Genomic DNA, 24,551 nt, shown 5'->3' with positions numbered 1-24,551 from the left:
GCCAATCAGAAAGTAGTGACTGGCTGAATCGTTGCCTTTAATCAAAGTACCAGTTCACTCATCTTGTTATTTTTTATTTGAGAGGTAAAAATTCGTGTTTGCTCCTGTCGCACCGGTTTTCCTCTCACTGCCTTTAAATTGCTTCACATTGAACAGACGCCTCAAAGGAGACACATGTTGCATAATTAAAAAAAAAAAAAAGTTTGACTGGTGGTGGGTGTGGCTCCTCTTGACATTGAGACAAAACCAGCTCAGAGCTGGATGTTTCGCAGCCTGTGGAAGCTGTTTTTCACATCTCATAATGCCAATGAACACTGCTGTGCTTGTTTCTGGTATCTGGGCATGTGTACCGCAAAGGCCTCGAGCTGGCGAGTCAATGACTTGACTAATTCTCATGTATCATCTTCCTCCCCAGGCCCCTCCTCTTCATTCATCTTCATCTTGACATTAGGTGACACCTCTTTCTTCTTCTGCTGTGGAGCCATGAAGCCCATTTACAGGAACTCGTATTAAGAAAAAAGAAGAAAAGAATAAATAAAAGCAGAACAAAGATCTACATACGCGGACCATTTCTGATATTCAGGAAAGCCAAGGCCGTCTCCCCGCCCTCACGGCTGGAGGCTGAGGGGGGCTGAGTGTGTCTGTCTATGCAACCTGTTTGAAGTGCTGGAGCCTTGCCCCTCCAGGAGGGGGGAGGGGGCGCCACTGAGCTCGCTAACAGGACTTCTTTCTCTCCTCTCCCTCCCCCTCTCCCAGACCCCTTTAGTGACAATGGTTCCGCCCTGTTTTAATGGAGGACTTAATCAAAAACGGTTGGAAACGGGGACGAGGGGGAGGAGTGGGATTCTTAATGCGTGATAAAAATGTTTTGTAGATACTTGTTAACTGTCACAACTGGCAACACCACCCGTAAAAGACTACTGACTTGACAACCTTTCTCTCTCTCTCTCTCTCTCTCTCTCTCTCTCTCTCTGTCTCCCTTTTCTCCTCTATTCTGGTAACAGGATGAAATGTTGGCTTTGATTTCTAGAGTTTCCCCAAATTTTCCTGTTTTTCCCTCTAAGGAGCACTAGCCTAACTGGTCTTTTTCTATGGTAGTAATTTTAAGATGGTTTCGACAGCAAAATCTCCAAAAAAAAATTTGTAATGTGAAGAGTTTAGGTGATTTTCTTTCTTTTATTTGTCCTTTCTTTCTTTCTTTCTTTTTTTTTTTTTTTTTTACAGCTTTTATGTTTTATCTTTGTCTTGTTCTTTTCAAAACTATGACGTTTTGTTTTTCTTAGGTAAAAAAAGGAAAAATATAGGAAAAAAAAAAAACTTACTAGCCAAGTCACAAAGAGAATGGGTTGCACATAGACTTATGAAATAAAGTTTAATTTGTGATTTTTGTTTCGTTATGTTTCTAATCTTGATGTAAATTTACACTATTTATAAATACATATTTATTGCTTGAAAATATTTGTTGATGGAATGCTGTTATTTTTTCCAGAGTACCTGCCATGAAATTTGAAGGAGTTTTGTCATTTTAACACAACTCCTCTTACATTTTCTATATATAAATAAAATTGCTTAGCAAGCATTGTACAGAAACGGACATTTAAAATCGTTTTATTGTTTGAAGAATGTTTTATGATGAGTCAATAAACACAAAGTTGTCAAATTATCCACGCTTTTTGGTTCCTCAAACATACCGCAATGCTTTAATGTATTCACTCATTTACAGTAAATGTCTTTAGTGATAAAAACAACAGAAACACTTGTATACATTTGTATTTTATGTCAACATTGATGTGCATGAGCGCAGGCCTGAAACCCAGCAGACAATGTAGCTGTAGACTGACACACACAGATTCCTACACTGTATGCCAGGTCCAGGACGTCACCCAGTGTCTCAAAATGTCATTTTCATGCAAACAAAAATCCAAACTATCCATGCAGTCTAGCATTTACTCTGCTGAAGGCTTTTCTCTCCACAGTGGGTGGGCTTTAGAGACGTTTCTTGAAATGTTGATGGCAGAAAAGACGACAGAGTGGGTGTGAACACGAAACAAGAAAGAAAACTTCAAAAGCTGCCAAACGCAGAGGAACCCTTTATGTCACCATTGTGGATCCTGAATAACATGGCTGCCAGCGGAGACCCAGTAGCCAGATGTAGCTGCTGCCAGCCCCACAGGATCTACACTGACTACTGAGCAACCGCTGGGCGCCCTGTGGCTCTGAAGCTCCGGCCGGAGCCAAAATGGCCGCCGAGCTGCCACATTACAGCCAAGAGAGGAAGTGACGAGGCGGGGAAGATGAAAAACAAGCAGGTTTCCTAGGATGTGCCTTCAGTGTTGACCTCTGCTGGGATGATGCAGGTGAGGATGTCGTGAAGAATGTTTTTTGGGTGGCAAATCTTTCTGACACAACACTGTATGCTCAAAACAAGTAGAGGAAGAGTTGCTAACAACGCTGCAGACAGAGGCCTACTTGCACCTTCACAGTTACATACTCATGTTCAAAGCTTATTTTCTGGACTCGTGTTCGATGTAAGATGCTTCAGCAGCTCTGTAGGACCTATTAAAACTTTTCCACACCTCCTGCAGCGCTGCAGGTTTGATTATCTGGGTAAGTATAATGTTAATTTCATTCAATTGTGTGACTTTTAGCCAAGCTAGCAGTGTGGTTCTAGCCATAGCATCTGTTAGCCAGCATGTCGTGACTTAGATGATATTCTGATATTCTTCATACTATTAGGCCACCTTTAATTTGTTCACTATGTTGTTTTATAACCAAATACCCACTAAAGTAATGATATGCCCATTAATGTCAGCTGTGCTTTATGTTTAGTGCTAATGAGAGCAAATGCTAGCATGCTAACACGCTAAACCAAGGATGCTGAACCTGCTAAATACCTGTGAAACAACAGCATGTTAGCATACTGACGTTAGCATTTAGCTCAAATCACTGCTGTGCCCAAGTACAGGCTCAACGAGGTGCTAGCATGACAAAAGGCTCTTATTAATTTTTCACTTTCAGATAAAAGATTTCAACTCTTTGGATGATTATCAGGATTTTTGCGGCCTCTGTTCACACCAGATTTGTGTGGGAAGATCTTAACAGGTTCTGAGCTGCAAAACTGACAGATTTACAGGTTGAGGTGCACACAATGAAGAAACTAAGCTGCCATTTCCCTCCTCATCTCCGTCTTTCCCTTTCAGCGACGCCCAGTCCATCTGCTCCCACACTGAAACCAAGATGGCCGCCCGAGCCCGGCTGTTGCGGCGTCCATTTTGACTGCCACAGATGGACTTTCCACCGCCTTTCCTGGAGTGTCCATCTGCTGTTCGAGGTCTGACAGGAGTCCTGGAAAAGAGAGACGCTGAAGTAAGAATCATTTTAATCATGTGAGGAGTTTGACTTAACTGCACAGAAGACAACAAGACGGCTGAGTTTAGCATCATGGGAAATTAAGAATCCAACATTTTATATTCAGCATCCGAAAGCAGTAATAAGAGGTGAATTCTCTGGTGGTCATGAAGCAGAGCTGTGTACTGTCTCTTCTGCTGTTGTGCATTGTCTTTCTGTCATGCTTCACATTTTGACTGTCTACCCACAAACTCTTACTTCGGCGGCACACAGGAACAAAAGTGGGGGCTGAAAAATCGTGATCCGAGGAAACAAGACGCTAGTTTTAGAACAGGAAGTCTTCATCAGTTAAGAAGATGAAGACTTCCTGTTGGCTGTCTGAAACGACAAAGGCAGGAAACTTAAGAGTTTTGCGATCCAGTGACAATAGTGTTATGGGGGGGAGAGAGGGGTGAGGGGCGGGGGATGCACGTTGCATGAGGGTTTGCAGTTATTTAAAATATACAGCCTGTTTTCTCACTTTGATGTAACATCCTGTATGCTAAAGTGTTGGCACAACATGGAGAACTGTCTCCTGCCTTAAGTCCATCACACAGGCCGTTCAAAGGACTCAGGTCCCGGAAAGTTGGAATAGCCCTTTAACTCCTCTGCCTATATCTTCCACCTATGTCCTCTGTGAAATCTGGCAGCGATCCAGCAGAGAGGTATGTGAACTCTGCTTGGCCCAGACCCCTGACCACCCCCCACCCTCGAATCCAGACCTCCCAACAATGTCTCCCTGTGTCGCAGCGTGGAAAAAAAGGGAGAGAGAAAAAGTACGAGAGAAGGAGTTAAACCAGCAGAGTGATCAATGCCCTCCCTCCCCCCTCCTCATCCCTCTTTCCCCCCTCTCCTTCCTTCCTGTTCCCTCCATCTCTGCATTGCCTGCTCTGGCGTTTCCGCCTTTGTGAGAAGCAGACAGGTGGCCCTGACTGCTAATTTTAACCGGGATGATTGTCTGCCTGCGTTTCCCACAGCTATGTATAGACGCCTGCAATAAACCAAGTGGGTCAGCGCGCGAGGCTCGCACACACACACACACACACACACACACACACACACCTACAGATGCACACACACCAGGCCCTGACCTCTGAAAATCTCATCCATTCATCCACTCCCGCCTCTGTTGCAAATTATCCTCCCCGATTGGCTGTCGCTCTCAGCCAATGGCAGCGCTTCCTGCTGCTCATTCATAAAACCAAGGGTCATTGAGAATAATGTAGTATTAAGGCACGTGCAGAGAGGAGGCCTGAACCCACTTTTTATTTTGCACAGTTAAATTAATTAGCTGTGAATTCAAGTCACGTAAAGACAGATTGAAAAAACAGAAGAAGTGATGGTTTTATGGGCTTATTACTGATGTTTATGCACACTGGTGGCCTGATATGAACTCCTCTCCTTTAAAATCGAAGTTTTAAACCTATCCTTTATGGTCTTGCTCCATGTACCCTGACACAGAGTCACAACATTCCCGTGTGTTTAATGAGTAATGAACCGAGGGCCACCCCGGCTGGGTTAATCTACCCTTCTTTTGTTTTGTCAGGCTGTCGCTCTCTTTCTGCCCGTCCATCCCTCTCTCAGGTTTGCCTCAAAGGCGCGAACACACACTCCTTGAATCCACTCCAGTGTTGTTTCTTCCCCGTGTAATTACCACCCCTGCTGAATTTCTGACCCGTTTCAGTGTTGAGTTACACGTTTATATATAGCAATGCGTGAATGTGTCCAAGTGACTTGCTTATATGGAGCCTAATGTGTGACATCCACCGCACAGACCCGAGAACTGAGTAGATCCTTTCATAATAACTTGATAAAATGTCCCCTATGAATAAACAACTCATACCACACTGATCATTTATGGTAATCTCGCTATTCCATCTGCTCAGGCAAAATCCAGTCCTGGGGTGGCAAATGTATTTAAAAGATTAAAGTTGCAGCCATTAACTTTTTTAAGAGTCGCAAATGTTCCTAACCTGCTTCTTCATGTGCGCGGTTTGATCAGATTTGATTGACAGCGAGCAAACAACCCCAAATTTGATTCAAATATCGCTAAATCCTGATTCGTTCATGGAGTGACGGAGCCCCGCCCTCGTCAAATCAGTGAGGTCCTTTAACGTCGTTAAAAAAAATAGTTTAAAGCTGAATTTTGATTGCAGAGGAAGGAGAAGGATGAAAAGAAAGCAGCTGTTAGCTGTTGCTATGTTATAGTCTTTTCACCCCCAGCTGCCAAAGGGCATTCTGGGAAATGTAGGAGATAACTGACTTGGGTAGAAAAGTCAAGTCAGTCACAAAATCCCTCCCCAGAATTAAATTACAGATTGATTAGAAATGACTAAAAGTGTTTTGTTCCTCACACATCAATCAAAAAATCCCAAAAGAAAAACATTTATGTGTGCGTTCTCGATATTAATTGATTGATTGATTGATTGAATTCTCGATCGCTCAGCTTCAACAACACGCTGTCGCCTTGGCTGAATGATGTGATGCGAGGCATGTTTGCGACGGGCCATCCAAGATAACAAAAAAAAAAAAAAAAAAAAAAAAAAAGGTGCCACTCATTGCTATGGAAACGGGGAGTAATTAGCACAGAGTGCTGTTCAGAGAAAAGGAGCGAGTGAGAGCGAGCATGATTTTGTGTGTGTGTGGGATGTTGGCCTGTTTTCAAGAGATGAGCAATGAGAGGAGAAGAAGAGGGGATGAAGCAACAGCACATTTCAGGTGTCCTTACCGACCAGCAGAGACAAACACTTCCTCTACGCTGACTCAGTCTTCACTGTTCAATTTGATGAAGAAATTAGCGCTTTGTGCTGGAGGAAAAGGTCCGACACCATTTCCTCAGCGCTCCACTCAGCCCGCCCCCCCCCCCCCGAAAGCCTCGCTGCATGTTTAAACAGGGACTGTAACTGGAAAGCTGTGTTCAGCTGTTGATCTGGCTCACGCTGCTGCAGTCCCCCACGTACTATGTGTCCGTCCATCTGTTGGTCATGTGGCGTTAGTTTCACTGGTTTGATTTTTGACAAAAGCTGGACACATCTTCACATTGTGTGCTGAAGAAGCGTCGAGATTTGATGTCGGGAAAGAGTTCCTGCTGCCATTAAGAGCTGCAACTTGATGCATCTTGTCACTGATTGGCCCTTGGCTTGCTTGCATCATTCACAGAGGATGACTTGTGCACTTGTATAATCTTCATTTCTGAACATTTATTTATAAAACTGACTCAGCGTCCTCAAGCATCCTGCTTCAAATTCATGGGCGCCTCTGAGCCGAAGGTTACAGGTTCAGTGCCTCGCTCAAGGGCCCCTAAGTTGACGCCTGAGAGTGAACTCTGCCCCTGGTATCGCCCCCGCATGCAGCTGCTCCGTCCCCTGCATTAGCCAACAGCAAATCGAATGCAAAAACAATCTTTAATTAGACAATGCTCAGTGCTTTTTCACACAGTGCGGACTCCACACACACACACACACACACACACACACGCATTCAAAACGCCCACACAGTTGGCACACAGCTTGCTGCTGTTCTTCAAGCATCGAGCGGCTCCTCAATCACTCTCTTCTAATGGCAGCCAGGAGCCCGCAGGCGCGTATATGCTAAGAACAATTATGCAGATGTGCACTAAAACCACTTTGGTGGTATAATCCAACAATCAGTCCATTATAGTAATTGTCATTAGTGAGTGGGTGATTACGGTTTCGACAGAGGCGCTGAAGAACAGACAGAGCTCCACTGGTTTTATGCAAATCTGGCAAGCCCCATTTAATATGTCAGATGTAATGTCGCTGTATTTCTGAAGCTAACGGCAAACTAGGTAGAGTGTGTTACCACCTGAGGCTTCACAGGTGCAGGTTTTAAGGGACTGCATACTAATTATTAGAGCGAGTGGCAGGGTTATTTGTTTTTTCTTGCGCAATTTGCTGTAAAAAATAATGGCTATATCAAAAAAGCTATGCCAGAAACATGCTGTATGCGTGTGTCATGGACTGTAAAGGTGTCATGTCATCACCGCAGTCGCCTTCACTTTATTTATTTTTCAACAGAACTACAATAAAGTTAAATGTATAGAGCTAACGTTACAGGAACAGGAAACAGCATTTGTTGCCACTTTATTAAAAATTAGCAACGAGAGACTAGACCGTAAGCAGCACACTTCCAAGAAGAAACTCCAAAAATGGCCGAAAACTGTTTACCAAGTAACCGACAATTCGTGCTTTAAGCTGGAAATGACAACTTCAGTGGGAGGTCAATGGGAGGGTCAAAAGCAAATATTAATAAGCATGGAGAGGGAAAAGGCCAAACAAGAGGCTGACCCCCCCTCCCCAGCTCATTAGTTTTCAGACGGTCCCTAACTCATTTGAAAAGACCCTGTCAAGACTAAAAAGCAGGTAAATTCGTCGGCATTAGACCGATAGATGGATGCTGTTGTTTCAATCAAATGTTCCTGGTGTTTATAGTGGCGGTCAGTTGATTATTTTTCTGTCACTGTGATATTTTTTCTGGGGAGTTCTCGTCGTCCTGTGGTATCGGTGCATCGTACTTGTCAGTTCTGAGGTCGACTGACCGCTTTGTCCAGTTGTAATGCATCAGCTGGGAGCTTATGGGTGTCATATGAGGAGGCAACATGTCAGCAGCTCCAATAATGTGGTTAACTTAAAGAGGAAGGCGAGGAATGTGTCCTAAACTCAACCCCAGTCCTCCTCCTCCTCCTCCTCCTCCTCCCCTTCAGTCATGGGTTCTCCTCTGGGTAATCGCATACCAAAAACACAAGAATTTCCCCCTCTCTTCTCTCCAGGCGGGGGCTACCCCCCCTTTACAGCGTTAAGCTGATGGGAGTTCACCAGGAACAAACCGGAAACTGTCAGTATTTATGCGTTTATCAGAGCGGAAGGAAATTAGATCCACTGATGGATGATCGGCAGAGAACTGATCAGCAGTTGGTGTAATAATCAATGAACCGTGTTTCTCCAGCTGTAGCTTTTCAACGGAGGCTTTTGTTATTTTGCTTTGTTTTATGTAGCAGTATATTGATAATTGTTGGGTTTTGGAGTTTTGATCAGAAAACACAACGTTTATAATGACATCAACTTGGGCTTCAAGAAATAACAACGCGCCCTCTTCATACATTTTTGACATTTTTATAATGTGCATATTAATTAATTAATCAAAATAAGTAAAAACATGTCAGAATGTTTCGTAAAGTCGCTATATTTAACAGTAAGTGACTTCCTGATTGCAGCATTTACTGTATAGAACAAATGAGAAAAGCATTCGCCTACCTTTGCGCGAGTATTGCAAGCCTGTCGACCCTTATTGTGAAGTACGCAACCGGAAGTGTGCGTTTTATTGCCGCTCGCTTGCCGCGGGTGGCAGCGGTTCAGAGAAGCGGCTTTGAGAGCGGTTCCCAAACTGCTCTTAATGTGAAAAATACAGAGAAAACGCCGGGCGCATTCCTGAGACCCAGAGACATCCATGCCCGACCGTGACAGACTGAGCCTGTGCGTGCGTGCGTCCATGTGCGCGCATGTATGTGTGTGCGTGTGTGCGCGCAAACCGTGCGTCTCTGCGGGGGTGGAGAGCTTGGAGACCACACACTTTGCGCATTGCCCCCCCTTCCACACACACACACACACACACACACACACACACACAGGGGACCAAGCAGCACACTTAGCCCTCAAAGTAGCGAAACATTTAAGTTGTGAAGAAAAAAAAAACCCAAAAGTGTTCGTTCAGCAACACCGTAAATGTGACATCGGTTGAAAAACGGCAGTTTGGTGCGTGAAAATCCCCTTTTTAACCAAGCGGAGACACTGAAATGTGCTCCCTGGAGAAGCCCCACATGGCCAAAGCAAAGCATAACTGAGATGATGAGGTAGACTTTGGCCAAACTGAGCGTTTACGAACAACACCAGCGTTGAATAAATGCAACAATGGCGAGTTGTTTTCACGTTTTTCGGTCCGATCACACGCCGCGTTGCGCAATCTGCATGGATAGGCTGTGATCGGCGGAGCGGTGCCGACGAGCGAGAGAAAAGTCTGTTAAACTTCCCTTTCTCCAACACGGGCGACACCAACAACGACACACCGAGAGCGGAGAAAGTTGTTATACCCCCACCCACCCCGGGAGATAAAGTGCCGTAAGAAAACTGGCTCCACTTACCGTGGCTGCGTCTGCTGGCCGCATGTCCCCATGAGAGTGTTGTGCGTAATATGTCTCTCTCTCTCTCTCTCTCTCTCTCTCTCTCTCTCTCTCTCTGTGTGTGTGTGTGTGTGTGTGTGTGTGTGTGTGTGTGTGTGTGTGTGCAGAAGACGCATACCGATACTAGAGGTCGGAAGCGCAGCGCGACACGTCAACGCGTGTTGCCTCCATATCATAAGGGGGATTCTTCAGCTGGTTGGCTCGGTGGTACACAAACAGGGGTCCGGGGACGTCCAGGGGTGTGTGTGCGTGCGTGCGTGTGTGTGTGTGTGTGTGTGTGTTGCAAGATGAGCAGTGTAACGAGCCACAAGTGAATGTGCTTTAAAAAGTGATGTAGAGAAGCTCAGAGGCAATGTTGCGTGAAATCAATGTCAGATCATTAAAAGTGAGAAGATCCAGTCCCTGCACGCGACTGGCGAGATGTGTGACCAGTTCGGACTCTGAGGTTTGGGGAGGGGGATCAGACCTGAATGTTATGTAGTTGATTTTTCACACCTAACTTTTAAATTTACTTTGTGTGTGATGTTCGGTCTCTTAGATAACAATAAAAGCTTTTTTTTTTTTTTTTTTTTTTTTTTTTTTAGCTTTATTCTCTTATGGCCATGAGCATGAGCTGGATTTTAAGCCACACATAAGACAGCTGCATGTTACTTTTTCTAGTTGCACACGTTTATTGGCTGGTCTACAATAGCTCTGCCAATCAGAAATAAGCAGCAGAGATACACGTTTTCGAGATATTTTCACCATTATTTCAAAAAAAATGTGCGTCTCATCTGCTTTGTTAAATTCTCTTAAATGATATGGAATTAAAAAAAAAAATCCAAGTGGTCTGTGAGGGTCATCTGATGGTTCAGTCCTTCAGCCCCCTGGTTATATGACTGACTGCATCAGCACCGGCTGCAGCTGCACTGTATTATATTCAACATTCAGTGCTAATACCCTTATGAAAACAGTATTCCTAACCCAGGAGACACAAGAAATACCATAAAGTACACGTCTTGTGATTGAATTTGAGATTGAGTCACAGTAGGAAAGCCACAGTGATTTCTTTTGTACAGTATGAAGGTTGTTTTCAAAATTGCCCGCAGCACAGGCAACATGTAAAATGTCCCATATGGTGATGTATTTGGGAGGTGTGGATGTGATGGAACAATGCAAAGCAGCAGTCAGTCTGTCAATCCCTCCTACTCCATCACACCAATCTGACATTTCGCAGGAAGCATCGAACCGCCAGCTCATGCACAAACACACGCAGAAGCTGCATCTGGGGAATATCACTCTTCTTTCCCTCCCAGGCGACAACTTGAAAATGCAAGCAAGTGTGTGTGTGATTTTCCCACCCTTACGCCCTCTCAAAACACACACACGCGCGCACTGACACATGCACAGGGTCTGAATGAGTCCTGCAGGAGCGGCGGCGGCGGCAGCCCGGAGCGCGCTGCTGTTTTTAATTGAACAGATAACAGACTGAATGGTTTTGTCTGCAGTGGAAGATTTGTACTCCTGCTGCCGCTGCCTGCTGCACTGTGGAGACAAACGCCTGGCATCCCTCTCTCTCTCTGCAGTGGCTCAACGCCGAAGCATGGGCAGCACGAGACACAGGCAGGCATACAAATAGGGTAATGTGCACATACATGGCACGTAGAAACACAGAAACATCAAGAGCTTACCAGCAGGCTTCCTCCAGACTGCTAAAAACCCAGGGCAACCCCAGACGCCGTGATCTGCCTCTTTATTTCTCCCATCGCCCTCCTCTCCATCTCTTCACACACTTTGCTTATGCCTGTCTTTCTTTCTCTCTCTCTCTCTCTCTCTCCTCCCCCCCTTCTCTTCCTCTCTGTGTCTCTCTGTCTCAGCTGTATCCTACAGGACCCCAGCATCCTCCTCTCCATCCCTCTCTCTGCGCTCCGCCAGTCTCTACACTGATCTTTTAAGTCTACCAACCTCTCCACTGATCAATGGACAGCCGGCGAAAGCAAGCGCTGCTGCCTCCACCTCCCCCAGCTTGTGTGTGTGTGTGCGTGTGTGTGTGTTTGACTGTGAGGAGAGGAGGCTTCCAACCCACACACCACTCTCCAGAGCTCTCAGCCTCCACAGTGCCTCATCAGTTGACCACTCCACACCCCTACGCATCAATTGTGTGCATGTGTGTGCACACCCACACACACAGTGGGGCCATTAAAAGCAAAGCCCACATTTCAGTGTCACCTGAAGTAATTTTTTTTTTTTTCGGGAGGGGGGGAATGTCTTAAGAAGGGCAGCAAAGCATCCTTAGCAAAGAGCTCTGAACACCTGTGACTCATCTCAATTCTCCCAGAGTCGCTTGTAATGGCAGTAGTTATGTCCATTATATGCATAAGCAGGTGGCTGAGCAGTAGAATAGGCAGCTACAGGCAATCAGGCAACTCTGGTGAACAGCTTATCGTGTTGCGGTGCCATCAGTGTGACAAACATGGCAGAAATGCTCACTTTTAGTCCTTTTTTTTTTAATTTGATGAGTTGCGTCTTTAGAGATTAGAAGTAAAACGGTGATGAGAGAAGCAGGTTCGATGCAGCTACAAGCTAATTCTGAATTAAGATAATCTGAGCAACCTGCACTGCAACAGGGTTATAAATAGTGATCTAAATTCATCCTGTGCTGCCTGCTGTGTGAGGCGGAGAAGCCATCAGATGAGAATGAATGCAGGCGATTCAGCGGTGGCATCACGAGGGGTTAAATCTAATAACAGTAAAGAAATTACCGGTTTGAGGCCCCAGAGTGTGACCGAATGCCAGCAAGCCAAGAGAAACAGCATTTCAGCTTTAAAATGGTAAAGAAGGCTGAAAAAAAACATTATTAGTGATTAAACAGATCATGCAAACATGGTTTAAGAGTTGGAAGTGATGTATGTTTCATGCATCTGTGGAAAGTCGAAGAAGTGGGTAGTGAGCTGTGATTGGCACCATGGCTGAGCAGGCAAGGACAGCTGATTGACAGGTGACAGATGCCAGACAAAAGCACAACTGTAACCGTTAAGCAACAAAGATGGACGTAAAATGAAAAGGGAAAATGAGCTCAGAGCTGCTTTTAAAGTAATTACAGTCATATCAGTATCCACCAGTGCAAAATGGCCACAGAAGACAGATTGCAGCCCACAGACTTGTGCCGCTGTGAAGATAGATGTTCCTAATGGTACGAAGGCTGACTGTTGCCACCAGCGTCACCTCAAAAGACCCCGCTGCAGTGTATTTGGTGGGTGTCAACACCAGACGGGGGACCAAATGACATCACAACAAAACCTCTTGGTGCTCAAGTCTTAAATCACAACCGTCTCCGACAAATAACCTTATTTACGACTCATTTGTGTTAAGCAAATAGATTTCAAAGCCTGGATTACCAGCACCATTTTTTTCAAGGTCCTGGTTCAAATCCTTGAGCCATGATCTTTCCCCAAACTTAAAGTTATAATCCTTAACATTTTCTGCATATTAAACCCAATTATTTAGACAATTCGTGGCTCATATTTGTTCTGCTACAGCCATTAAATGAATGGGACATGTATTTATGTTGGTACACGTAATGGCTACAGCAGTTTATGAAGGACCACAGGCCTTGATAATCCACCAGGGCTGAAATCTTGAAGATTTTAACCTTAACCAAGAGCTTTTTGTTGCTCCAAACCAGAGAATTTCTGAAGTGGTGTGACTCGGGTCCTCACTGCAGACTGTAAAAACTGGCTGCTGGACATGTGCACACACAAAAGTGACAACAGAAAGCTGCAGTGCTGAAAAGCCATTTAAAAAAACAGGCAGCAGATGAGAATATTTGAGTCTATGACGATACCAGAGTCATGTCAATTTATCATATAACCACATTTGACTAATTTTTCATATGTGAGGAGGCAACTCATCTCGCCTCGTGCCTTCAGATCATTCGACGTTAGACGAAGATTCCTCCCGACCGGTTGGTGTTTTGACAAACTGAGAGTAGCATTCATCAAGACAGGATAAAATAACAGGCTTGAAACCTTCGTCTTCTTCTCTCTCACCACAACGAAGATGATTTCCACCGCAGCCAGTTTATCTTTCAGGCATTCTGGGGTCATTTATTATACTTTAACTCTCACAGATGGGATAATCTTGACATCTGCATCCTGATTTCTGCATAGCGAGAGAAATTCTCTGGACTAGAAATCTGTGGCATGAGTGCAGTTTATCAGAATCGAAGCATCTGATTAATTAAAGTTAATGGAACAGTTGATTAATTTCATTATCAAACTGATGTCAGTATTGTTGAATTAGAGTACGCCGTCCTACAGTCTCATGCTAATGAGAATATCTGACCATGAGACAGACAAAGAGAGAGGTGGCAGGTGGAGTTGACTGACAGCGTGCATTTCATCATGTTTTCTCTCTGCGCACGAGGCAGGTGAATGTAAACAAGTATAAATAAAAGCAAGGACGTTCTGAAAAGCCTGTAGTCCGCAGGTAGCTGTCGGTGTGTGGGTGGCTTTTCAAGCTGAAAACAATTTCAAACTGCTGGAGCTCACGGATGAAAAAACACTCCTGCCGAGTGCGTGATGGTGTGTCGCCAGGTGTCGCTCTGATGAACGGGACAAACCAAAAAAATGCGACATTCATGTTCGCATTTCACAGACGGGAGAGGAGCTATGATCAGGAAGGAACACATTTACAGCATTGGCTTTATCACTGAGCTACATCTGGACACATCTGTGTACAAGCTACCAGCACAAGCTTCTTCAACCAGTTTTGCAATTAAGCAAAGATGTTTTGAACAGGCGCCAAAAAGAGCTCGACTAAAATCATCAGACGATAAATCAAGCTGGCCTTATCTCGCCTGGTTCTTTCTCCGTTTTGCTTTCAGTCTTTCTGAGACCATTTTCTCCTCTAATTTTCTTTGACAGCGGTGAAAAAGTTGACAAGACCAAAAAAAAAAAAAGTGGTTTCTCTGATCGTAGATGGAAGTCAGAAATGACTGGATCACAGTCTTCCTCACAGAAAGCTGATACTTCATCTAGTGCCATGATACTGATCACAGTCAGACACTTGGAGTGGCAATGTTAGTGCTGGAAGTGGTAGGAGAAGAATTTAATTGTCTGGTGTTTTTTTAGCATGGACACTGTAAAACACTTGTAATAATATTGGCCTCCGCTCTACCTGCTCTGTCTTCAGGGCTGGACCTGCTTCATTAATAAACCGGCAGACTGAAATACTCAGTGGATGCCTTCCAAACTAATATATCTCACCGAGCTTGTGAAGTTCAGGGTTGTTTTGCGAGGCAGGCTGGCAATAATGCAGAATAAAATGCGGTGCGGTTGAAAAGTGGACAGGTTTGATGAGCGAAATGGTCTGTACAAAACAAGGATCCTTCAGCACGAGCTTCACAAACAATGTTTGGGAAGGTTTACAGCAGTGTCTCATTTTCTGTCAATTTATGGTCAAGTCAAGTCCCAAATGCAAGGTTTTGAGCTTATTTGAGTTATTTGGGGCCACTTGATGAAATGTTTCAACTATTGGCTTCATTCATGGTTAACAAGTAATTTAATAATCCCTTTAGTTACTAATTGTATTCCTCTTCTTCTGCTGCATCTAATATCCTTCACCAACACAACATTTTCTTTGTCTTTTAGCTTTTTAGTCCATTGGACCCTAAACTAAGCACCCATCCAATGGACAGTCTGAATATTGGAAAGCTCCCTTCAGAGCAGGGTCAGGAAGCCTCCTTCCTCGTGTTCGCTGTGTTTCCCCTGTCCCTTTGTGTCATCTCAGTCTTTCTTTGAGTGTGTTTGTGTGTCTGGACTGGGCATTTCCCTGCAATCATGGCTCACCTACACCTGCTCCCAGCACCCAATCAGCCACCACAGCTGCAGCCAATCCACAATCATCATCAGCCACAGGATAAAAACCCAGATCCTCACCAGTCTTTGCCAGGTTGTTGTACTCACTGGTCACTTTGCTGCTTCTGTGTTTGCCCTCACATTATCTTCTTTGTGCCTCATGATCACCTCCTTGTATCCAATCTGCTGCCTCTGCCCACCTCAAGTCCACCACCTGAAGAAACTGCAGACTCACTTCACCTACCTGCCCCCTCCCCGCTGGAACAGCTTTGATCATCTCCCTGTAAACATTACCCAAATTCTGTGCCAGTAAATTCCTTTTACCATTCACATACTCCTTTGTCTGTATTGTGCATCTGGGGTTCAGCCATGAACGTCAGACCTTCACAGAGTAATACAGTAAAATTAGCTTCATGTGTAAAATCAGTGGAGTGCCCCGTTAATGGCATACAGCTGATCTCTAAAGCTTTGTTAAATGATTTATCAACCATTAATACGCAATTAGCTCCAAATTAGAAACATTTATAAAGGATATTTTATTAGAAAGCAGTAAAGGGTTGATTTTTAGAGCAATTTCAGATCAAAGTAACGAATCACAAAACTGAAGCAAGATATAATTTGACATGAATGTTTGATGAGTCTGAGTGTGCAAATATCATACGTACTGTCATTTATAATAGCATAAAAGCTTATATGCATGTTATCATGACCCCAAAATGCCAGTTGCTACGTGCTACATGTGTTAACACACAGTGCTGATACACGTAAACACCATTTCTTGTTAATTTCTTTATATTACTTTACATGTTACATATGTGCTGCATGCTCGTTCATGCATACATGGACATATAGATATGAAGATGCACATAAACAGATATTCCTGAACATAACCTCAGCAGAGATATGATCTGGTATCCTGTGTGCATGTAAAAGCACTCATTTAGTCATGGTGTAGGAGAGGTGGTTCTGTAAACCGCCTGTCTGAGCCCGAGTCATTTACATAGGTAATGGTAGGGGTAGTGCTCAAAAATGTGTGGGGGTGGAAAATACACAATCCTCCACTAGCATACGAAAACAGCCAGAGAGAGAGAGAGAGGGAGAGAGGGAAGAAAGAGAGGGAGATGTAGGTGTCAGGCTCCTGAAACACTCAAAATGATGGGTAATTACATTTCAAATTACCGATGGGAACAAGAGCGAACTCCCTGACTTTGGTGCGCAGGGAAATGCATTAAGAGCACTGAAATCAGTGAGCAATAGGTAATTTCTAGAATTCCTGTGTTTAGGCAGTGCTGATTTGCATAGCTGAAAATACCAGTTTAAAGGGCCACTTCACTGAACAACAAATCAGATTTATTTTGCATCTCATTTCAGGCACTTCCCAAAACTATGTTACACAATTTCATTTAGTCATTTTCAGAATTAGTGAGTCGGACTTCCGGTGAGAAAACCACAGGATGCAGAACATTTCCAACACGTCTGAAGTTTAAAGCTGCACTCGAATGATTTTTTTTTTTTTTTTTAGTCTTTTCAGTCTAAATATACCAAAGTATGGGGCACTGGTACTGGTGTTGAATCGGTAATCAGGTGTTGGGAAGGGTCACTGATTTAAAGGTGTTTAAGTACAGTGTGGAGGTTTTTTTGTAAAAAAAAAACATTTATGCTTCCATTCAGTCTTTCTTACCAAAACAAAACAACTAATTTTCTTGACAATGAAATGTGCAAATCTGATTTATAAAGCATTCTGAACCTTTGATTGTTTACACAGTCTAGCTCTCTTCTTCTTCTTTGCCTTTTGCAGGTACACAGCAACTTTTCTTTGCATGTAACTGCCACCAACTGTCAATCATTGGAATTCTGCACATGATATAATCTCATCAAAATGTTGCTCCATAGTACCACTAAAGGTCAAAAACTCCACATGGTACCTTTAAATATTATCAGCAAGAAGCAGACTTTATTCAAAACAGCAGCAATCTCTGTGCCAGGGCAAGCGTCATGCTAGCTGCTCTGTGATGCCATACTGAGGCAATCTCAGGTGCTTTGAGCAAAATGCTAACGATGTCAAATGAATCTACTCACAAAGATGATGCTGACATGCTGATTTTATATTTGCCGTGTTCACCATCTTAGTTGAGTGTGTTAGCATGCTGACGTTTAGCACTGAACACATGTGCAGGTGAGGATGGTGCCAGCTTTGGTATTTAATCTTTAATGTTTTTATAGTTCATCCTGAGGGGGACATGAATGTTTGGACCAGATTTCACAGCAATCTGAGACAGTTTAATCATAGTCACACATGTCAATCACACGGTGGTGCTAAAGGCTAAGTCTGGGGATTACCAACGTCGTTAAGATATATCCTCTGAGGGCCATGAACGTCTGTACAAAACATATTGGTAATCCAATAGCTGTTAAAGTATTTCAGTCTGGACCAGGATGGCGGCTTGACACACTGACACCACCATCCATAAAACCACGCTGCTTGTATATACCAGCAATATCTGAATCTTGTTATTGGTTTAAAGGGATCACATGGTGCGACAAGGTGAATGTTCTGTGTGAGCTTTAATGAAATCACTGCATGCGCTGCAGGTTGGATCTGTCCTTGTGGTTGAGATGCCTGCATAATCGTGCCAATCAGTTCAAAGTGAGACGAGCCGAAGCAGCGCTGCGATCAGAACGTGTTCATGCTTTAGAGTTAGTGACTGAAATCAAAGCATTCAATGAAGCTCTCCACCCAAACACCTGAGGAAGAAATAACCACAAAACCACTAAATGCATCTAATCAATGTCAATCAGAGCAGGGGCAGAGAAGATTTCTGTGGGTGATTTAACCCTTTACATACTGCAACAAGCCTCACCCTGTGATGCAATTTGGTGGGTTTTAGTTGTGTTTTTCCTTGAGATTAGCTCTCACAAGAACTTTGAAAATGACTTGAAGTGAACAGTTAATATCAGGTGAGGACAATCTTCAATCCTTTCAAGGCCACCAGGAGCTACAAATAATTCAACGACACAGTAATCTAAGCGCCGCTGAAGCCATTCGATTCAAATTTTGATTAATTATTGTTGTGGCCTTTGGGAAGCAGAGGCTAAAATCAAATCTGTGCTGCAGAATAACTCCTCTGCAAACGTTTCTATACTGGTCTGAGGTGGGCTGTGAGTCCCCCCCTATATTTCTTTTCATTTTTGTGGCTCCCTGGCTGACTGGTCAGATTGTTGCTATGGAATGTGCTGTGGGACAAAAGGAGCGGAGATCCAGAAACTCAGTGACCTCCTGGAGAGGCCTCACTCTCTTTCTCCCTCTCCCTGTTCCTCTGCTCTCACACTATTTGTCCGCTCGCTCCCTCTGTTCCTATCTTATTCTCTCTCCTCCTCTCTCCGCATTCGAAGCTTGTTTTCCCTCGTCCTCTCCGTCTCTCACACACTCTTTCTCTCTGTCAGGCTGCTGTACTTTGATGTGCTGGCCCAGGTACTCACGCTTGGCCTCTTTCTTCATTCTCTCTTACACATACACACCCACACACACACCCACACACGCACATGCACACACACACACAAAGCATGGCTATATTCTTAGCCTGCAACAACACAGGCTCATGCATGCACAGAAATCACACAAACACAACCTTGAACACACACTCGCACACTCTCACAAATAGGAATGTGTGGGAATCTCCCTCTGGCTACCTCTGTAACCTGCATCTGAAGCTGGTGAGGGGCCAAGAAGCCAACAGACCCAGGAGACTAAATGCAAATAGTGGAGAAGCTGGTTGGCTGCCTGGCTGAGATCAAAGATCCTCTCCACTAAGCTCAACTCTACTAGACATGCATGAACAACTTCCACACACTGTCTGCATGCGTGTGTTTGTGTAGGTGTGTGTACTATATGTATTTGCACGTGCATGCATGCCTGGTGTGTCTACGTGTGTGTGGGCAACGCGGCAGCAGGACTGCGGGGGTGCGAGTGTGAGTGCAGCAACATTCATTTTAACATGAGTTCATACTTTCAAGGAATTTGTGCTTTAGGCAAATGAGTCATGGTGAATAAATGATCACTGACCTTGGAGGAAGCAGTTTCAAACATGCGTTCTCGGGCACATAAATAAGATCAATCAAAGCTGTTGGTTCGCTGCAGAGAAATATGTTTTTAAGTATACCCAAAAAGCTTTCCAATCTTCATCTGTGTCCAACTTTTCACCATCGCCTGTGTTTTTAGACTGAGCTGCTGGAATCAATGGCACATCACAGCAGCAGGTGAAGCTGTTCTTTTTCACACCGGGTGGTTGAATCGGGTGGATCTACAAGCTGGAGCCTTGAGGATGAATAGCTGGAGAGGTGGAGCTAAGAAAGAGGAAACAACAGCAGGACGCGTATCCTCCACCATTCCTGCATTCCCATTTAAATCAGTCACGCAAATCATAAATGTTCCCTGTTCTTCTAGTTTTTCCTAATGCAACATTTTGACTAAACACTTGTAAAATGTGTTTTGAGCTCATTAGCAAACATTAGCATGCTATATGGTGACCATGGTAAACATTACTTGCTGAATATCAGCATGTTAGCATTGTCATTGTGAGCATGTTGCTATTTGGCATTTAGCTCAAAGCACCGCTGGCTAATGTTGCAGCATCACAGTCACTGTTAGCATAGCTGAGGACTCCAGGTCTTGTCCCATAGAATACTTACATATTACCAAAGAATCCCACCCAAGAATAAAACTGGTCTATCACCATTCTGCTCTGCTCGAGCTCAAGCATGATTTGAGGTCTTGTTTGGAGGGATGGCTCATCATCAGATGCATACAGTGATAGCTGGGGAGAGAAAGGCAGTCTTATGTAACTGTACGTTTTGTGTCTGTGATATTTTAAAATGCAATATGCAACAACGGAGTTGCTTTTTAAGCTTTTTTTTTTTTTAGTTGTATTGAGACTTGAAGAACTTGTTTCAAGAAAATGTCATTCCTCATAATATGTTAACTCATGCAGCAGCATCATCTGCTCTTTGAGGTAACCCACATGGTGTGATCAGGAACTGTGTATCATGCATTGTTCTTAACAGTTAATCCTGTCTGAAAACAAGAGTAAATCTCCCAAAGCACAGGATATGGTGTTTTTAATTTTACTGCCCCATGGCGCATTCAACTAGAACAAGGAGCAACCGAACATAAAAACCAAACATAGATGTGAGAGAAAGGAGAGCTGAGTAAGAGGTGAAATACAAGAATTAAAGTATTTCGTAAACCAGCACTATATATAATACCCTTTGTGGTTGCAAAGGCGGATTGTTAACCAAAATTAGAATAGAACAAGTTCAGACTGTGCACAAATATATTGGAATTTTCCATCCACCGTGGGCAAATGAGCCTCAGTGAATGAGCATGTGTGCTGAGAAACAGGTGGGAAACTCTGCTTTTAATTGGATTTCAGGGTCGAAAATAAAAATGCTGAAGTGCATAAATGAGTTAATTGAAAAGCAGCAAACAATTTAGATTTGCAGTGGTGATAGCTTGTGAGGGCCGAGGCACTTAGCAAACACTGTGAACTGCTCTGAAAACACTCTGCATGTACGTGAATAACTAGATGAAAAACAGCTCTAATGCCGAGCAAGTGGAAAGTTTATTTCAAGACTACACGGATGCTTTTGGACAAAAGATCATGACCTGATATTGATGCTTTTAAAATAAGAGGAATCTGAATAATACAGTCTATAAAAGTTTGCTACTCTCTCAGTCAATGAATAAAGCTACTTCCCATTTAATAACATCATCTATTCATGCGTGCCATCCCTCGCTTTCTACCTTTCAAGATGGAAAATTCACATAGCTTTAGCAGTTTAGGTGCTTTCTCTTTATACCTTTAAAGTGCAACAAGAAATGTGGTTTGATATTACAGGTCACCCAATTCTGGGGGAAGTGAAACAAACTATTGTAATGTTATTTATAAAGAAGTCGGGCAATGATTGGCCTTGTATGCATGCGGCATGAGTGTGCAGACAGCAGGATGCAGTCAAACTAAAAGAAGTTTGAGAAGTTGGAGGTGCACAGCCCGTCACCTGCAGCTCTCCACGTAACAGCTCACTGTGGCTGCTCCTCCTTCTTCCATCCCTCCCTGCAGCAGATCCGCTGTCGAAAAATGCTGAAAAAGTCTTGTTTTGTAGATGCATTTTTGATGGATGTTAGTATAACTTCCAGGCAGGAATTAAACGGTCACACTCGAAGGCGAGTGACCAGCCTGCTGTCAGCTGGAGGGACGAGATGTGATCATCTCGACAAATGGAGATGACGGTGCATACTTTTTCAAACAGTCCCTGCAGGCATTTATAGCGTCGGCATGGCCGGCGGCTGTACACACGAAAAGTGACCGAAGTAGCCGTGTGAAGGATGAGAGGCCGAGAGAAAAGAGAGCTCGGTTCTGGAAAGTCTCAAAAACTGCCTTTAATCAAAGCATTGAAAAGCCGGGGGGGTCAGATGCTGTTCAATAATCCTGCATTTAGCTTGAAGTTACACTGTAAATCATGAGATCAGGCATTGTTCAGCAGGATACGCAGCTGTATCTCAGAGCACCAGCACGCTCAGTGCTGCGTTATGTGGAGTACATCATTACTCAGTTACAGCTCGACATGGTTTCTCCTGTAAAAAAAGTAACTTCTAATTTCAATAATGATGTAATTTTTGCCCAAGAGCCCCCCAGCAGTGCGTTCAATATATGTAGTCGGTTAAAGCGTCGCTACTTTAATGATGCTTTGATATTCTCTTCTTCTTCCTGAGATGAGAATATCAAGAAAAAGAAAACCACATTAACAGATAGATAGATAGGTTCTGTGACACAGTATTTACTGTATTCTTTATCATCATCACCTCCTACAATGAGGCAGATTCATTTCGATGCAGAATATAAATTATAAATTTTATGTATATTGAAGCATTTCTCTGCGTGTGTGTGTGTGTGTGCGTGCATCTTGTGTACAAGAGAAGCGAACAAGAACACATGGGGTGTGTGGGCGTCTTCTGGCAAAGAACAGCCACATTGCCTCCTTTACAACAAAGACAAGAAACGCTACATTTCATATCTGCCAGCGAGATTCTCGACATAAAACTGAGAATGTCATGAATCCGTCACAAAGTCGTCTGATTTCTGGTGGATTTGTTTGTGAGAAACAACGAGCAGCACCTGTTCTTTTTGGATTTCCTTCAAAATGCCAAAATCTGAAAAAATCGTTTTGCTCGTGAAGACTCGAACACGACGTAGAAATGAGTCTGAGGTCTGCTGCACTGTTGTGCTCGCTGCAGTTTGAGGATCTATATTCTTTGTGGGTGAATTATCTGTACTGAGCGTTAACCTTGTAGAACAGTAGGAATCACAGAACTTTGACGACCAAATCCTGAACTAATCCTCTTTTATTGGAGCTCCTGCTTGTTGAGAAAGACACTATGTTGAACTTTCATATGCTTGTTTCCCTTGAGAGGGAGGACAAACACAAATTCGAACAGTCTGCACACACATAGGCAGTAACACAAGAGCGCGCACACACACCCTGGCTATTGAGTGCGAAGTGAATCATCGTTCCAGACAATATCTTTGTCAAACACTGCGGCCTTGACGGATAGACATCGGCAGATTCGTAGAGCCATGGCAACAGTCAAGTGTGAATCCCGCTGATGAGAAGAGTGTTTGTGCTTTACAGAAATTGGTTGGTTAATTCCTGCACAGAGTCTTCTGCAATTGCTGAGAAAAAGCTGCCAACGCAGTGCAGATAGAGAAATTAAATTCTATTAAAAAAAGGAATCCATTGTTCCCCGTACACCGGGAAGTTACAATGGGGAAGAAAGCCGCTAACTGTAGTTACTAAAGATGATAACGATCGTGCTTAAACCGGGCTGGAAAAGACGTTTCACTCAACTTTGCAACATATTCTGAGGATTATGAAGGTTGTGCAAACCAGAAGTAACCAAAAGATGATATGGACACATGTAATATTTTGTTTATCCCCTTTCAATATGCCAATCAGCAACATGCAATGGATTCTAGTTGAAACTTTAAAGCCTGCCAACTCCTCTTTTGTCTTCTCAGACAGGGTGAGGAGAGATACACCCACTCCCAGTGTATATTTGCATCTAAATCACATATATTTAGAATGCTGGTGAAGCAAATCTAAGCAGCTATTTCTTATTTCTTAAGGATGATAATTAACATATTGGTCTATTTCTTTTCTGCCAGCAGAACCTAACACGGCAGCAGATCGCCTCCTGTACCTGAGCAGCTCCCAGATCCTGCCTGGGAGAAGCCTCGAGGAGCAAAAGCTGCGGATACTGCGACATGTTCCGGGCAAGATATCTCAACGGCTATGTAAAATAGAGGAAAGTATAATAAAATCGCACACAAACCCATGCAGTACACACTCACTTAGGACAAGAGTCAACAAAAGCTGAGCGTGGGTGGAAGTGGTGAAGAGGAGGGAAAAGAGGAGGAGGAGGCAGGTGATGAAGAAGAAAGCCTGCTCGACTGTTTTCAGATCAGATTTGATGCCGGGGCGTTCAGGCTGTGGCACATTACCTAACAAACAGGGGGAGCATCAGATGAATGAATGGCTGACTTTATCATGTAAATGACCTCAGACGAACAAGTCAGAAAGTCTGCGAAATGTCGGAAAGCTGAGCGAATCTGCAGGATCGACTCTGACAAAGCACTCGAGTAAGTCTGACTGAGTGAAGCACTCTGGACCAAATGCATGCGTTTATGTAAAGATGCACATGTCAGATCGCTCCCGTCACATCTTAAATGTGTTATTTTGCACATTTCAGTCCTTTTACTTTGCCACCACTGCTATCTGCAAACATGCTACTGCGTTTCAGCTCTGTGAATCCATTCCAAGCATCCACATTTTGTCAATGTTACGACGATACAAGGTGCTGAAAGTGGTCGCTCAAAGTAATACAAAAACAATAGTCAGGTAATAAATAAACCACTGAATTAGCTAAAAGTCATGGATACATTTTTTAAATAATTAGCTAATAATATATATGTGGTTGATAGGAAGAAAGGAGCTAAACTTTGCAGCATTTACCAGTCTGGTGTGGTCCTTTAAACCAAATATATCATCAGTCAGTCATCATTTCAAACAGATCAGAC

The 24,551-nt window shown here is 43.7% G+C and overlaps 1 protein-coding gene across 2 annotated transcripts in view; it reads left to right on the top strand.

The window, feature by feature from the left end:
* The window catches only part of LOC143315885 (lysine-specific demethylase 6A-like), a 29,203-nt gene extending 27,540 nt beyond the window's left edge, over positions 1-1,663 (top strand). For both annotated transcript variants that reach the window (XM_076723426.1, XM_076723425.1), the window contains one exon: positions 416-1,663. In XM_076723426.1, the coding sequence (XP_076579541.1) occupies positions 416-445 (30 nt within the window). In that variant the 3' untranslated portion in view covers positions 446-1,663. The remainder of the gene's footprint in view (positions 1-415) is intronic.
* The last annotated feature ends 22,888 nt before the right edge of the window (positions 1,664-24,551 follow it).

This window comes from Chaetodon auriga, chromosome 23, assembly GCF_051107435.1.
Source record: "Chaetodon auriga isolate fChaAug3 chromosome 23, fChaAug3.hap1, whole genome shotgun sequence".
NCBI classification, from domain to species: domain Eukaryota; kingdom Metazoa; phylum Chordata; class Actinopteri; order Chaetodontiformes; family Chaetodontidae; genus Chaetodon; species Chaetodon auriga.
The sequence above is the reverse complement of the archived record's forward strand: the minus strand, read 5'-3'. Positions and strand labels throughout refer to the sequence as shown.